The 14,684-nt window shown below is 31.8% G+C and overlaps 1 protein-coding gene across 3 annotated transcripts; it reads left to right on the top strand.

Annotated features, from left to right (window-relative positions):
- Positions 1–9,303: 9,303 nt before the first annotated feature.
- LOC114162468 (growth-regulating factor 1) lies at positions 9,304–11,663 on the top strand. 3 transcript variants are annotated; one of them, XM_028046375.1, is made up of 5 exons: positions 9,304–9,883; positions 10,002–10,452; positions 10,588–11,027; positions 11,117–11,147; positions 11,227–11,663. In XM_028046375.1, the coding sequence occupies exons 1-5, from the start codon at positions 9,697–9,699 to the stop codon at positions 11,357–11,359; spliced, it is 1,242 nt and encodes a 413-aa protein (XP_027902176.1). In that variant the 5' UTR covers positions 9,304–9,696; the 3' UTR covers positions 11,360–11,663. The 3 variants fall into 3 exon arrangements, with proteins under 3 accessions (XP_027902176.1, XP_027902175.1, XP_027902177.1); XM_028046374.1 differs by having other exon boundaries at positions 9,313–9,883; positions 10,582–11,027; XM_028046376.1 differs by lacking the exon at positions 11,117–11,147 and having other exon boundaries at positions 9,325–9,883; positions 10,582–11,027.
- Positions 11,664–14,684: the final 3,021 nt, after the last annotated feature.

Genomic DNA, 14,684 nt, shown 5'->3' with positions numbered 1-14,684 from the left:
CTGGATGAGACAATAATAGTTACATCAGATCCATCAGAGACAAAGTTTAAGTTTCATTATCTTAAGACAGTATTAACCCTATCTAACCATTAACCTTATATATAGAAATTAGATATAACTTATGTTTCATTAAAAGGTTATGGTTTCCAAATACCCAATGAATACAATTTAAGGTTCATTCACATAAATTAATAACAATAATTAAGATACTCCATATTTTTCAAAAGAACCTCATTTAAAGATAAATTAAGAAAAAAAGAATTCTTTCTGTTCATTTTGGAGAGTAAAGAGGTAGTAGCAGAAGAAGATTTGATTGAGTGGAAAATTTAGAGCCCTACTGATTGAAAGACAGTAAAAGTAAAGGTTCCTTCCGTGTCTGGTGATCCATGGTCCCAAAGGAAACAAACATTTTTGCAGTTTCATGGTTTGTATGATCCTCATGGGGACCAATTTTATTAGATTTAACTACCCTCAACCTACTCTAGGTACTTTCATCACTTCACATGACTGTCTCCTCCTGATGCCAAATATATGTTCAATGCACTCTCCACTTCATCACTCACCTTGTCGTCTTCTAACACTGTGAGAATGTGAACCCCGTTTATGCATCATCATTTCTTAAGTTCTTTCACACCACCAAGTTTAAAATGAAGCTCTACACTTAAATGCTCCTGCTGCTGCTGCTGCTGTTGGCCATAGCATTGTTGAAAACACACGTAAAGGCAAGTCACGTGGTAATCTCAACCTCTTCATAGCATTTTCTGCTCCTCATTATTAATGTTTTTCCCAAACAAATATCAAAGGAACAATGAGAAGAATGATCTTAAATGGGCCATTTTCATATCAGCTTTTTCAAAACTTCAACTTAAACTGCATGTAACAAATTTCTTCTTTGAAAAATAGCCATGTAGGTGGGTTCATCCTATATTTGTTGATATCTTCAAGCTTTTAGCATAGCCCTGTAAACTTTTACTGATCTATGACTTTGGTTTATACATACATATATTTTTTTGGGGGTTAAATAAAACTTTTAACTTATTATTTCATGAAAAATTCAATTTGTAATTGCAAATGTTGTCCCACATGTTATTTACACAGGTACAGATTGAAAGAAACTGATGACCTACTTGGCATTCCCATTGCAAGTTGGGGAAATCATAACTATTGAAGAAGCGTGAGCTGAGTGTACGACTGTGTGTGAGATTGTGGTCCAAGTCCAAAATCTGACACCCTGCTCCATGATTCAAAGCTAGAATGATGTGAAAAATTAATAGTGCACACATTAGATCAAGTAGGTTGTAGATTTTCTTATGAATGAGAGAAAAGAATGTGAACAGAAACTGAGTTACGTAACACTTTTCTCATGAATAATGTGCATGCGTGTAAGCTACTTATACATTTTTTAAACCAATGACAGATAAATTCTGAACGCAAAAGTTGCAGCACTAGTACTAGATACATGAAAGATGAACCTAAAAGTAAACACAGGAACCTTAAGATTTCAAACTACCCTTGAAAACTTGTTTTCCAACAATAGCTATAACAAAGATACCTGCATTTTCCCTTGAAACTGTCACAATAATGGAAACATTTTATGTCTCCCTTATTTATTTCTTTAACATGCAAGTGTTTAAAAGAAGATGGTAGTTATTTTGGAGCTTTGTGTTTTGACAAGCACTTGGCATGCATAAGAGGCCATAGATGTTGTGTTTTGATAAAGGGGAACAAATAATTGAACAAGTACTGAAATACTCCCTCTAACTATAAATGCTCTCAACATTGTTTAAAATTGGAAATTGTGATCTTTCAGTCACTTCAGATATGCACCATACTTGAGTGATTTGCTAAAGTATCATGCTATGTCACAGTTATGCAATCATACAAACATACTTTATTTTGTTACATACTTTAGTTTCTGTTGTTTCTATGTATATTTTCACAAAAGTAAAAGTGCTTAAAAAGGAATATAAGTGTAATTTACTCTTAAAACGTGTGTATATCTATATAAGTCATTCTTTTTTTTATATTTAAAAATATTCTCTCTTTATTGTAAAATCTGGTGTATAAAAAGTATTTTACATGAATAAGTAAAATTTGATGCATTGAATTTGAAATAAGACAAAAAAGAAAGTTAAAAAAGAAGTAATTTACTTGACATGAGAATATAAAAGAGATAGAAATAATGCATTTGAAATTAGAGTTGGAGTGTGGTGATGGTGTACGGATATATGATATGATATGAAGACTTGTACTCTTCCATTCTGCAATACTAACAGTGCAAGAATACCTCACAGAATTTAATACGACCAAACAATTTTAATATATCAGACCAACTTTCCCTCTCATTTTATTTATCTCTCCTACCCCTTTGACCATAACTTTCTTTCTAATAAAGATGTGAAAGTCATCCACTCCAACTCACTTCATAAAATTCTAAATATGGATATAAAACTCATTGTTTTTAAATTTTAAAAAGGAATAAAGGTAACTTTTTAATGTGAATTTTGTTCAGGTGGAAGTTATTCAATAAAGGTTTAATAGTTCTTTTTGTCTCATGATTTAACGTTTTTCTATTTATTTTTTATACAATTTTATTTTTATATTTTTTTTGAAATGATTCAATGTATTTTTTTTTTCATTAGATCTAGTGATAATCATTTAGAAGACTGGAACAAGAAAATGAAATAAAGATAATGTGATTCTGCATATATAATGTATATGTCTACGTCCACGAGCACATTAAAAAATATTTTATTTCTATGTTTATTTCAAGTTTTACGTAAAATAGATAACAACATCTCATAGTATTAAAAATGTGGAATTAAATCAAGATCCATAACAATTCTCTCCCACTTGGTATTTAATTTACATTATCACCTAATGTAGTGCCTTCATCATCAATTATTCTTGAAGGTCAATTGAGACAATTCTCTCCCACTTGGTGTTGTAACAGTCTATTAAAATATTAGTTGGATTCTCTGTAGCAAGATTAAAGCAAGTCTTCATCATTTATCAGGTTTCGGATAAAATGATACTTCAATTTAATGTGTTTGCATCTAAAATAAAGAATATGGGGATTTTTAGCAAGATATATATCACTATGACTATCATTGAACAATGGAGAGTCATCTTGCTCTTTCCTTAATTCTTTTAGAATGTTCTTCAACCATAACATCTCATTTGCTGCTTATAAGATAACTACATACTCAACTTTTGTGGTTGAGAGAGACTCTTCCTTCAAGTTTAGGCATCCAACTGATTGTTGTACCACTCAACATAAAAATGTAACCTGTTGTGTATTTTCTACAATCCAAATCACCTCTCAAGTTTGCAACAAAAAATCCTTATAAAGTAAGATTACTTCTTCTAAAAGACAAATGCATATTTGAAGTGCCTTTCAAATATCTCAATATCCACTTCACACATTTACAATGCTCCTTTTAGGGTTTGATAACAACCTACTCACAACTCCCGCTGCATATGCTATATCAAGTCTGGTGCAAACCATAACATACATCAAACTCTCTACTCGATGCATATGTCATTTTAGACATGTGACTTTCTTCTTTATTTCTCTAAGAAGATTACCTTTTTGAAAACTTTAAGTGAGTTCCTAATGGTGTATTCTTGATTTTAGCATTTTCAACATCAAATCTATTAAACAATTTTTCTATATATTTCTCTTGAGATAAATTCATAATACCTTCAGATCTATCCCTAGAGATTCTAATACCAAGATTTCCTTTGGCTGGACCAAAATTCTTTATTTCAAAAGTTTTCTAACAATAGTTTCTTCTACCTGTCAATTTCTGTCATATTAGCTCTAATAATCAACGTGTCATCAACATAAGAATCGCTTGAAACATAAGAATTAAAAGTATTGAGTTAAATTGTCTCATAATTACATGAATTGAGTTCATTTATATTTAGATTTTTTTTTTCAATATAAATTATCACAAACTTTAATTAATCAAAATAATTCACAAATTTAGGCTCTATCATTATTTATTATTTTTATTTTTATTGTTGTATATGGAATGATTTTTATAATTTTATTGATATGGAACGAATATTTGAATTAAAAGTTCGTAAATAGAAGTTTCGAATAATATATATATATATATATATATATATATATATATATAAAACATGTTATTTTTATATGAATATTTTTTTATAAATATATAAAATAAAATTTCTTCGAATAAGACTACTTAAATGTACTTTTATTTGATGTTGCTTTCTATGTAAAAATACAACTAAAACAAAAGTACTCGACTTTAGGCCTTGGTGGGTTGAAATTAATTAAAAGGAAGAAGGGAACATGAATGAAATAAGGAAACAAGGGTTTTTGAAAAATACATATAAATGTGTGGAAAAGTAAAGAAAATGTTGTCTCAATCATGTAAATAGGCTTAAAAATTTGTCTCCTTTATCTTCATATTAATATTAATATTAAATTTCGCTCCCAGATAGTTGACACCTAACTTTCTTCAATCACACTTCCTTTTTTTTTCTTATTTTATTACAATAGCAATTATAAATATTAAATAAGAGAAATAGTGTATGAATAAATGATAAATAAAATAAATAAGCACAAATGATAAAATAATATTAAAATAAAGATAAAGATAAGTTTTAAATATATTTTTGAGTCAAAATTGGGATAAGATTCTTTCGCTCTCTAAATTTAGAATTAATCCTTTTAGTGCTTATAACTTGAATAATATTTTTTAACTCCTTTATACTAGATATCATTGATTAAATAAAAAAGAAAGGCTGCCAAACAAATATAGTTGAAAATTTTGACTACAAATCTGACAACTATAAATTTGTGTGATATGATTTCAAATTATCATTTAATGTAAAGAGATTGTTATAAAAATAATTAAGCAACAATATAATATTTTTCTACCAGAATATTATTTAATATAAAGTATGTTTATTATTAAAAGATAATTTAATTATATAAAAGAATCCAAATTTAACCTTATTTCTTTACATATCAACACAAACATATCCCCTGTCTAGGACGTACATAGACACTAATTAATATATATATATATATATATATATATATATATATATATATATATATATATATATATATATATATTAGAGAATTAGATAATCATTTTCTTCATAATAAAAAATTAAATTAAACAGATAATTTTAAGTATGTAATTTTTTTAATCTTATTTTAATTTTTAAGTTCCCTTATTTTACCAAGTTTAATACTTGTAAGATTAATACACATTTATTTGTTTTGATGAAAAAATTGTTAGTTATAACAAGTAATTTGTTTGTTGAAACACATACTTTTTTTCTATGAAAAGGATTAAAATTTTCTTAGTCTACATACAATAAAATAATTTGATTAAATCTAGTTTCTATAATCAAATACACATATTTTTCAGAATTTAGAATTCTCTGTTTAAAATATGATGTCTTTTATGTTTTTATTTAGAAATTTCGAGTTCAAACTTGATTTATAAACTATGGATGTGTGAATATATTTTTTTTCTTTATACACTCTTTTATTACCATTTTGCTTTGTTTTTTTTATCTCAATTTCTTCAATAGTTGGATGTTAAATTATTTTTTCAAATTTTCTTTAACTGTTTGTGACAGGAAGTAAAATATAAATATTTGAGATTTAATGTAAAGTTATATATATTTTAATTTTTAATTAATATTAATGTTTTTCCTTGATCGAAAATATTTTAGAAAAACATTGCAAAAGACATTTTGACCATCAATTCAAGGAATTACGTCAACAAATAATAAATATTATAATAACTAATGTAATTAATTTACTTTGTTATTTATGTTTATGTGTTTTTACTTGATTAATCATGATCTACACATATACTAACAATAATTAACTTGCTTAATGTCAAAGTAATACATCTTAACTGATATCTGTAAGTAGTTGTAACGTCCCATTTAATTTATAAACGCAATTAAAGGAAACGCCACACATAAGATAGCATAACAACGCAGTCCTGGGGTTCCCAACATCACCCCTACAAAACTAGGCACACCACGATGCCAACAAAAGTAGGATAGTTGTTTAACTAAAAGTTACAATCTAAAAACCACCAATACAGGGGCCATAGCCCTAAAGAAAACACGAAAGAAAGAAGTGTGAGATTCAGCCCAGATAGCTAAGTAGCGGAGTCACCATTCCCTTGTTGCCCATGAGAACCTCGTCCATCTGCTCCCATCAACCAAGTTGATGATCATCGCAAAAGAGAAGAGCCACATACATCACAACCATGCAACAAAACGGGTAAGCTAGAGCCAACAACATATTCCTCATGCAGTCAAATATATTTTTCTCATCTCATATCCACATAGCAACCAAACATGTTATGACTCTTCATTCAATACACTACGACTCGACTCAACTCATCCGGATACGTATAACTTGGTCGGATTCAACGGATGCTTGCACTTGTGGTGAATACCCCTGCTCGACTCTGAGCTGCTCATCTCCGAGCTGTGTGTTACAAGTGTTACGATGAAATCAAATCTCCCTCACCACAAGATTTTTGGCCTCCTGCTACTCTCACCACAGGAGTCAGTATGCTCTAAGTGAGACTAACTGGCCCCTTAGAGTGTCAGGATGCAGTCCTTACCTTGAATCCTTACCTAGTTATACAGATGGGGCACCACCATGGGCACCCACTAACAGGGGCCATGGAATTACGTCCCGACCACTGAAGCGCGACCCCAGAGGTCTCACCTAGAGACCCCAAGGAATTTACACGCTGACACGGACTAACAGTCATAATTCAGCAATAAGAGAATATTAACACCATATTTACATTTCCATACCAACCCCCTAAGATTAATTCCTCATACGCATCATATTTCGAATCCCTACCTCTGATCATCACCACCCCATGAATCTAGGGCCTCATCTCATATTAATCACGTGTTCCTTTGGTTCCACACCACTCATTCATTTCACATGCCAATATCATACCCAACCCGTCATAATCATTTCATGAATCATGCCAAACATACTTCATGTTCCATTATATGCATATCACTCATCATACAATCATACTCAACCAAAACAGATCGTTCAGGAACAAACAGGCATCCAAAAACAGTACGGTCTCGCCCAGCATCTCGCTCAGGCTGAGGAGTCTCACTCAGGCGAGATGTGCTCGCTCAGGCGAGCCTCCCCCTCGCCTAGGCGAGAGCACAAAAAAACAAGGGCATGAGCAACACGGGATCTCGCTTAAGCGAGATCCCTCTCGCCTGGGCGAGTTGCCTGCTCGCTCAAAAGTTGAGCGAGTCGCCTGGGCGACCTTTCGTGCCAAAAACTTAGGCGAGCTCCCTGTTTCATCTTGCCTAGGCGAGATGGACTCGCTTGGGCGAGATTAACAGGTCTCGCCACTGTCCTTCACTGCAACAGCCATGAAAATCGAACCAACAAAGCATACAAAACAGTTAATCACACCAAAACGAATGATTTATCCATGCAATCAGTGATTCGCTCACAAACAGCCAAGACAACACCAAAGGACTGAGACTCTAACTTCCCGTACCTGGAAAAACTTAGCGAAGACCTCTACTACGTGACCACGAGCACGGCAGCTCCAAGGATGCACTACAAGGATGGAGTAGAGAATAGCTTCGAGCTAGCTTGAAGATGGCACAACCTAACCCTAGCAGAGCTTTTCGTGAGAGGGAGAAAGGGTTGACGGCTGGTTTCTGAAAGAGTGAGTGTGAGATGTGATTAGGGCAACATAGCAGGGTTTATATACATTGGACCAACCTTTAGGCCCACTTACAAGGGCAGCCCACCAACTCTAGGGCAGAAAAGAAATGGGACCTTACAATAGTTATAATTCGTCTCTATTTTGATATAGTATAGTATTGGTGGAAGATGTTTGAACATATTTAGATAATAATAAATGGTATAAAACAAAATTATATTCTTTGACCACTTCGTTTTATAAATATAATTAATAAAAAAAACATTAAACTCCTTCAATAATATTTAAAATTAATAAATATTTAATTTACACACACAATGCCGCTACTAATAAAAGAAAAGAAAGAATAAGAGACTAACACGATTTATATCGATACCACTTTACTTATTCATAACTGATTTTTTTTTGTTTTTTTTTGCGATATTGTTAACATGATTATATATTAAAAAGATGACACCTTCTCTTATCTATTAGGTTTTTATATTACTGTTATTTTTATTTGTCTAATACGGTCCATCAACCACTAATTTGAAATCCCATTAAACTCAATTATCTTAAAATAATTCTTCAAATTTATAGTTTGGATTTGATGATTAGTGGAACTGGCAAGTTCAATTAATAATAATAATAATAATTATTATTATTATTACTATTATAATTATAGATGTTTAGTATGGCAGAGTAGATGTGCCAAATAGATAGCACGTGGTTTCTACAATTAAGTTGATTAATTAATTTATAATGGTGCTGAAACGCAAACAACCCTGCGTTGTGGCATGTTCGTATTGTTATAGTAAAGAGAAAAAAAGATGGTTCACCATGTGACCACTGTCTCCAATATTGTTCTTCGTTTCATAACCTAAATGTAGAATCAAGATCTCAACACTCTCGTATTAGCCTATATAAGGACAACAAAAACCAAAACCAAAATTATTATTATTATTGTAAATTTTTTACTTTTAACTTGCTAGTTAATAAAAGAATTAATTAATTAATTTACATCATAAAAAACCTCATGTAAAAAGACTCCTATACTAACAATACGCTTTCAACACTTTTGCATTTTTTTTTTAAAGCGTAACTTGCTTATGACTTGTTGCACGTGCATGTTGTAGATTATAGCCATAGACTAATATATTCATGGGTTTGTAGTGAATGAATGAATAGTGTAATAAAATTGTTAAATATGAATGTTAAAGATTAAAAATAGATATAAGATTAAATTGGTGAGGTGTTATGAATGAAAATCGAAAAAGAGAAAAAGAAAAGTAGAGGGGTATTAAAAATGCAGGGTGCAGGTGCATGTCTGGTTTTCTAGGTTTTCGAAAATGAGAAAAAGGTTAAAATGTGTAAGTGGGGGGTGTGTGAGGTAAAGGAACAGAAAAAGTAAAAGAGTTTAGTGGCAGTAAAAGGTGTGAAGCGTACAATGTTGTGTGAGATAGGGTTCAGACACCAACTCAACTCTAATAATATTAATAATAAGCATTTCCTGTTTTGTTTTTATGGTCTTTTTTTTCTTTCTCTCTCCCTTTAGTTTATGAATTTCCGTAGATGTGTCAGAGACAAGAGCTGCCACAGACACAGCTTAGGTGCAGAAGCAGCAGAAGCTCTGCAGCATCAGCAGCAGCAGCAGTAGCATCAGAGACAGAGATGAGAGAGAAATCTCAAATCTGCATCATAATACCATTACTTTTTTTTCATCCATCTACACAAGATTCTGTAACCATGGTCCCTGAAATAAATATACCTGCTCTCTCTTCCCAACCCTATTCTAATATTAATACTCATAGCCCACAAACACACCACTCTCCTTCTCTCTTCTCCCTTTTCAAAATTTTTACTTTTTAATTCCTTCCATTCCACCATTACTTCTCTTCTATCATCTTATCACTTTTTTAATAAACCTGCATTATATACATATATATACAGCTTCTTCCCTTTCCTCTTCTGCTGCATATTTTTGATGATGAATGGGAGGAACAGGTTTCCCTTCACCCCATCACAGTGGCAAGAGCTTGAACATCAAGCTCTAATCTACAAGTACATGGCTTCAGGGATTTCGATTCCACCTGATCTTCTCTTCACCATAAAAAGGAGCTACTTTGATTCCCCTCTCTCCTCAAGGCTTTTGCCTAACCAGCCACAGCACTGTGAGTTTTCTGCTTTTCTTTTTTTTTTCTTTCTCTTTTTCTGTGTCACTGTGTTTGTTTGTTTGTTGGGAGAGTGCAAATCTTTACAAAAAGGATTGATTTTTTTTGTTGGGTGCAGTTGGATGGAACTATCTGCAGATGGGTTTGGGGAGAAAAATAGACCCTGAGCCTGGGAGGTGTAGAAGAACTGATGGCAAAAAATGGAGGTGCTCCAAAGAGGCATACCCAGATTCTAAGTACTGTGAGAGGCACATGCACAGAGGGAAAAATCGTTCAAGAAAGCCTGTGGAAGTTTTGAAAACAACACCGTCATCATCAAACACAAATGCTTCAACTCACCAACACCAACACCACCAGCAACAACAGCAACAACCAATCTCATCAATCACCAAACTCAATACTACTCTTTCTCCTCTTGCATCATCATCGTCTGAATCACACTATGCTCCCTTTCTCTATCAACACCCTCCATCGTCAAGGTCCTCTGCCATTGGCTTGTCCTTTGAAGACAACAGTGCTCCCTTGTTTCTTGACACTGGCTCTTGCTCTCAGTCCAACACAGATTGCAGGTTTCTGTCATTTTCACATTCACACTGCTTCAGCTTAAAACCACTTTCTTCTACTGTCTCAGTTCTGATTCATTTATTCTCTCTCTCTTTATCTCTCTCTCCCTTACTTTTTTATTAATGAAATTAAAGGAGTAGGTATGCATACGGAGAGAAAGAAGAGGTGGATGAACACGCTTTCTTCACAGAGCCGTGTGGTATCATGAAAAGCTTTTCTGGTTCCTCCATGGATGATTCTTGGCAACTCACGCCATTGACTATGAGCTCCTCCTCTTCTTCCACCAAACAGAGGAGTTCCTTTGGCCTGTCCAATGATTATTCTTGCCTGCAACTCCAGAGCCACTCAAAGCCTCAGGAGCAACAAGATCAGGGTGGTTGCTACATGCTGGGTGGAGGAGGCCAACTTGGAAAAGAAGAACCTCAGAAAACCGTTCATCGCTTCTTCGATGAATGGCCCCACAAAGGAAGACAAGGATCTTGGCTTGATTTGGATGACAAATCTTCCACAACCCAGCTTTCAATTTCCATCCCCACCTCTTCTCATGATTTCCCAGCCTTCAGTTCCAGAACCCATCATGGTAATTACTTTAAAAATTGGATTTTGTACAAGTTAGTTTTCACTCATTAGAAAAATATTTTATTTTTGTTTTGTTCTCTTACTTATTAGTGGTGAAGAAGAGTGAGAAGGTTTTTGTAAGGTAAACAACAACAGGTTCTTGGTCTGATACAACTTGGGATGTGTCTGTAACCTTCTATCTGGTTGTTTATGTTTTGCAGATGGTTGAGCTTACATTTGAATAATGGGTCCTTGTACGGAATGAAAGGCCAAAAATGTACGGAGAAGGTGGGGTTAAGATGCTTCGGGGTCTTCTTTCAACCACACCACCCTCTTTTTTTTCTTCTGCCATAAAGGCATTTGAAAGGGATTGGTGTCTCTCTAATGTGTAATCGATCCTATCTGCTAATGCTTTTTCTTAGTTAAGTTCTTTCAAACACAGTACCAAACATTCTGTGACTAAGCCTAAGCTCTTTCATGCTTGAGCTAGCATTCAAAATTCGCACATCTTTGTAATTTTGCTTCATCATTTTCTGCTTCCATAGATACTATGAAACTGGACCCACAGGATTTGCTTGTCTCTCAATTCTGAACATCCATTTTATGTGTATTGCCTAGAACCCTCTTTGTAATCACACTCGTTATTATTACTGTTAAAGTTAAAACCGATTCTTTTCCTTTTCTGCAAACCTTTTTGCTCCAAAACTAATGAGGAAGTTCGTGTATTACGTAATAAGGGGAAACACCAAACACCAAACACCGTTGGCCATGAAAGAAACAAGGTGTGTGTGTTCTTATGACTATGTTTTTATCCGTTACGTAAATTCTTATTGTCTCGGTTGACTGCTATGAATCTGCACGATTCTAAAACGTTGACTACTGTTTGCTGCATACGTGACAGAAATAGAAAATGAAGTGTATATATGGTTTGAATGAATGGTGGTAGATTTATAATTAAAAGGGGTGAGACACGTACCCATCATTTCTATCAAACTTTTTAACACCACCCATGTACTTGTCTTTTGTTACTGTTATACTCTATGTCTTCTTAATTGTTCTCATTTATAGAACAACAGAATCATGATTCAGTATTTTCTGATTTTTTTTTTTTTTATATCAGTTATCCCATTCAATTGTTTCGTGTTTATGTTTAGATGAAAATGATTAATTGTACATATCAAATAGAGTGCTCTCTGAAAGTACATAGTTATTTTTTTTTCTGTCTCTAGCCCAACTATGTGAAGAGACTAATTTTATGACTCAGTCAGATATAGTTGGATTAGTTTATGTGACAAATAAGTAGAATACTCCCTAATAATACAATTACTATTTTTTTTAGTAATCTATATTTTTCTTTTGGGAGTTTTATACAAAATATAGTTTATCTTATCAAATACGAAGATTATCAAGATCTTTTTTTTACAAAATTATAGCGTTTTTTGGTGAAAAATTAATATTCATCTGTTTACAACCAATATTAGGTATACAACTAATCGATAATTATTTTGTTTCATTACTTGTTAAATTATTATTAGGGTTAAATATGTTTTGCTCCCATAAGTTTCAGCGAAATTTAAAATTAGTCCCTTATCAAAACTTTTGATCAATTTAGTCATTCATCTTTCAAAATGCATGAATTTAGTCTTTTTAACCAAATTTTGTTAAGTTTATCTCACGTTTCAAGCGCATTTCATGATAGTATTTAAATTATTTACACTGTTTAACACATTTATGTTTCAATGTTAACTTAAATACTATCATGAAATGTGCTTGAAACGTCAAATAAACTTAGCAAAATTTGGTTAAAATGACTAAATTCACGCATTTTGAAAGATGAAGGACTAAATTGGTATAAAATTTTGATAAGGGAATAATTCCAAAATTCACTGAAACTTGAGAGACCAAAAACATATTTAACCCTTATCATTATTATACAAGTTTTCAATTAGTTGGGTATAAAAAGAGTTGTGAAAAATAATTTATCTTACAAAAATATATAGCAAAATAAGACTCAAAATGACAACTGAGATGAATATTGAAGTGATTAATGTGTTATTACTTGATCACGATTATTGATGAATATGACAAATTTATTATTGGAACTAAAAGTGAAATATGAAAAACTTAGTATGACAAAAGTATGATTACGAGGAAAATTCCTATTTTTTTTATAACATACTGTTAACATCCAATTTTGTGTTCAGGTGAATAAATTTATTTTAAAGAAAAATAAAAAAATAATAAAAAAAAAGATTTTTAAGTTAATGGAAAAAAAAATATGAAACAAAATTTTTTTCAAAAAAGATTTTCAAACATAAGAAAAAACAAAGAAAGAGCCCAATTTGTTATTAATTTTCATGAGCCCAATAAGTCAAATATGTTCCACCTTTATTCCTGATAGAGAAATGAATTATATAATAATAATTAGAAGCAATGTCTCTTCGAATGGTAATAATCAATCTTATTAATTGGGATTAATTTTGTGGTCTGATTTTGTTATTGATGATGATTGATTTTGTGATCTGATTTGATACTCATAATTTGCTACTATCATGAGCCATGAGCAATTCCTTCCTTATATTGTTCGTTACAATTCAGACTGAGATTGCATTGACATTACAAGTTGTGAATATAAATACGCACTCTGTCATGACCAGCAAAAAAAAATCTTTACACTTATCTAATTTTTTCCCATCACTACTCTCACGTACACACCTCCTTTTTTTATCTCTCTTAAAAAAATATTGAAGGAGGTAGAAAAAAAGAAGAAGAAAACATTTTCTACACTCTTTCTTTCTCTCATTATCACCTGTATAGACACCTCTCATCTTTATCTATGTTGGAAAAACAAACTAACAAAAAAATATTAGAAAAGGAAATAAATAAAAAAAAGAAAAGAAAAAGGTGAGAAGATATTGAAATTATTGTAAGGTACGTCACTCTTAATTCTTTCATCTTTTGATTTAGTTTTTTTTTTTTCAATTTTCATTCTTTTTTTAATCATAAAAATATATGTTTCTCCTTTCTTTATTGTTTGTATGGCCGCTCGCGTCGCATGACATCTAATTTAGACTTTTGTTTGTTCTAAAAATATATACAGATGATCTAAAAATAAAATATAACTTTCTTTGTCTACTCTTTTATATCTATTTGGTTGCTCACGTGGCAATGACATCCACAACTACTCTAAAATAACTTTAAAAAATTATTAAAACTTTATAAATGATTAAAAAAATAAAAAATAAAAGATTAGAAAAAAAAAGAATTTATTTGAAGTGTCTATGGCCCCTCGCGTTACGTGACACCAATTTTAAAATAATACTAAAATTTAAATAAAAAGATTTTCAAAATTATAAAACAAATTAAATCATTTTCAAATAATTTTTCAAATAGATTTTTCAAAAAGAAATACGTGACCCTATGGAAAAATTAAATATTTTAAAAAAACCATATAATTTTTGCATATTTAATTAAAAACCTTATGGGAGTGCTAATACCTTCTCCGCGTAACCGACTCCCATACCTAAAATTTGTTTTTTCGTAGACGTTGCTCTTTTGTATGGTTTTTCATAGTTTTCTATAATAACTATAGTGGCGACTCCAAACTCTATTTTTACAAATTTTAATTTTTGGTTCGTCGTTCCGTCACGATTTCGGTTGCGACCCATACTATATATTT

The sequence above is a fragment of the Vigna unguiculata genome, chromosome 9 (genome assembly GCF_004118075.2).
Source record: "Vigna unguiculata cultivar IT97K-499-35 chromosome 9, ASM411807v1, whole genome shotgun sequence".
Classification (NCBI taxonomy): Eukaryota; Viridiplantae; Streptophyta; class Magnoliopsida; order Fabales; family Fabaceae; genus Vigna; species Vigna unguiculata.
The sequence above is the reverse complement of the archived record's forward strand: the minus strand, read 5'-3'. Positions and strand labels throughout refer to the sequence as shown.

Bases quoted from the DNA above. Each gene is read 5' to 3' on its own strand.
- LOC114162468 (XM_028046374.1), top strand. From the start codon at position 9,697: ATGATGAATGGGAGGAACAGGTTTCCCTTCACCCCATCACAGTGGCAA. The intron at 9,884-10,001 runs GTGAGTTTTCTG...TGTTGGGTGCAG, and splicing joins GCCTAACCAGCCACAGCACT to TTGGATGGAACTATCTGCAG. The intron at 11,028-11,116 runs GTAATTACTTTA...CTTACTTATTAG, and splicing joins CAGTTCCAGAACCCATCATG to TGGTGAAGAAGAGTGAGAAG.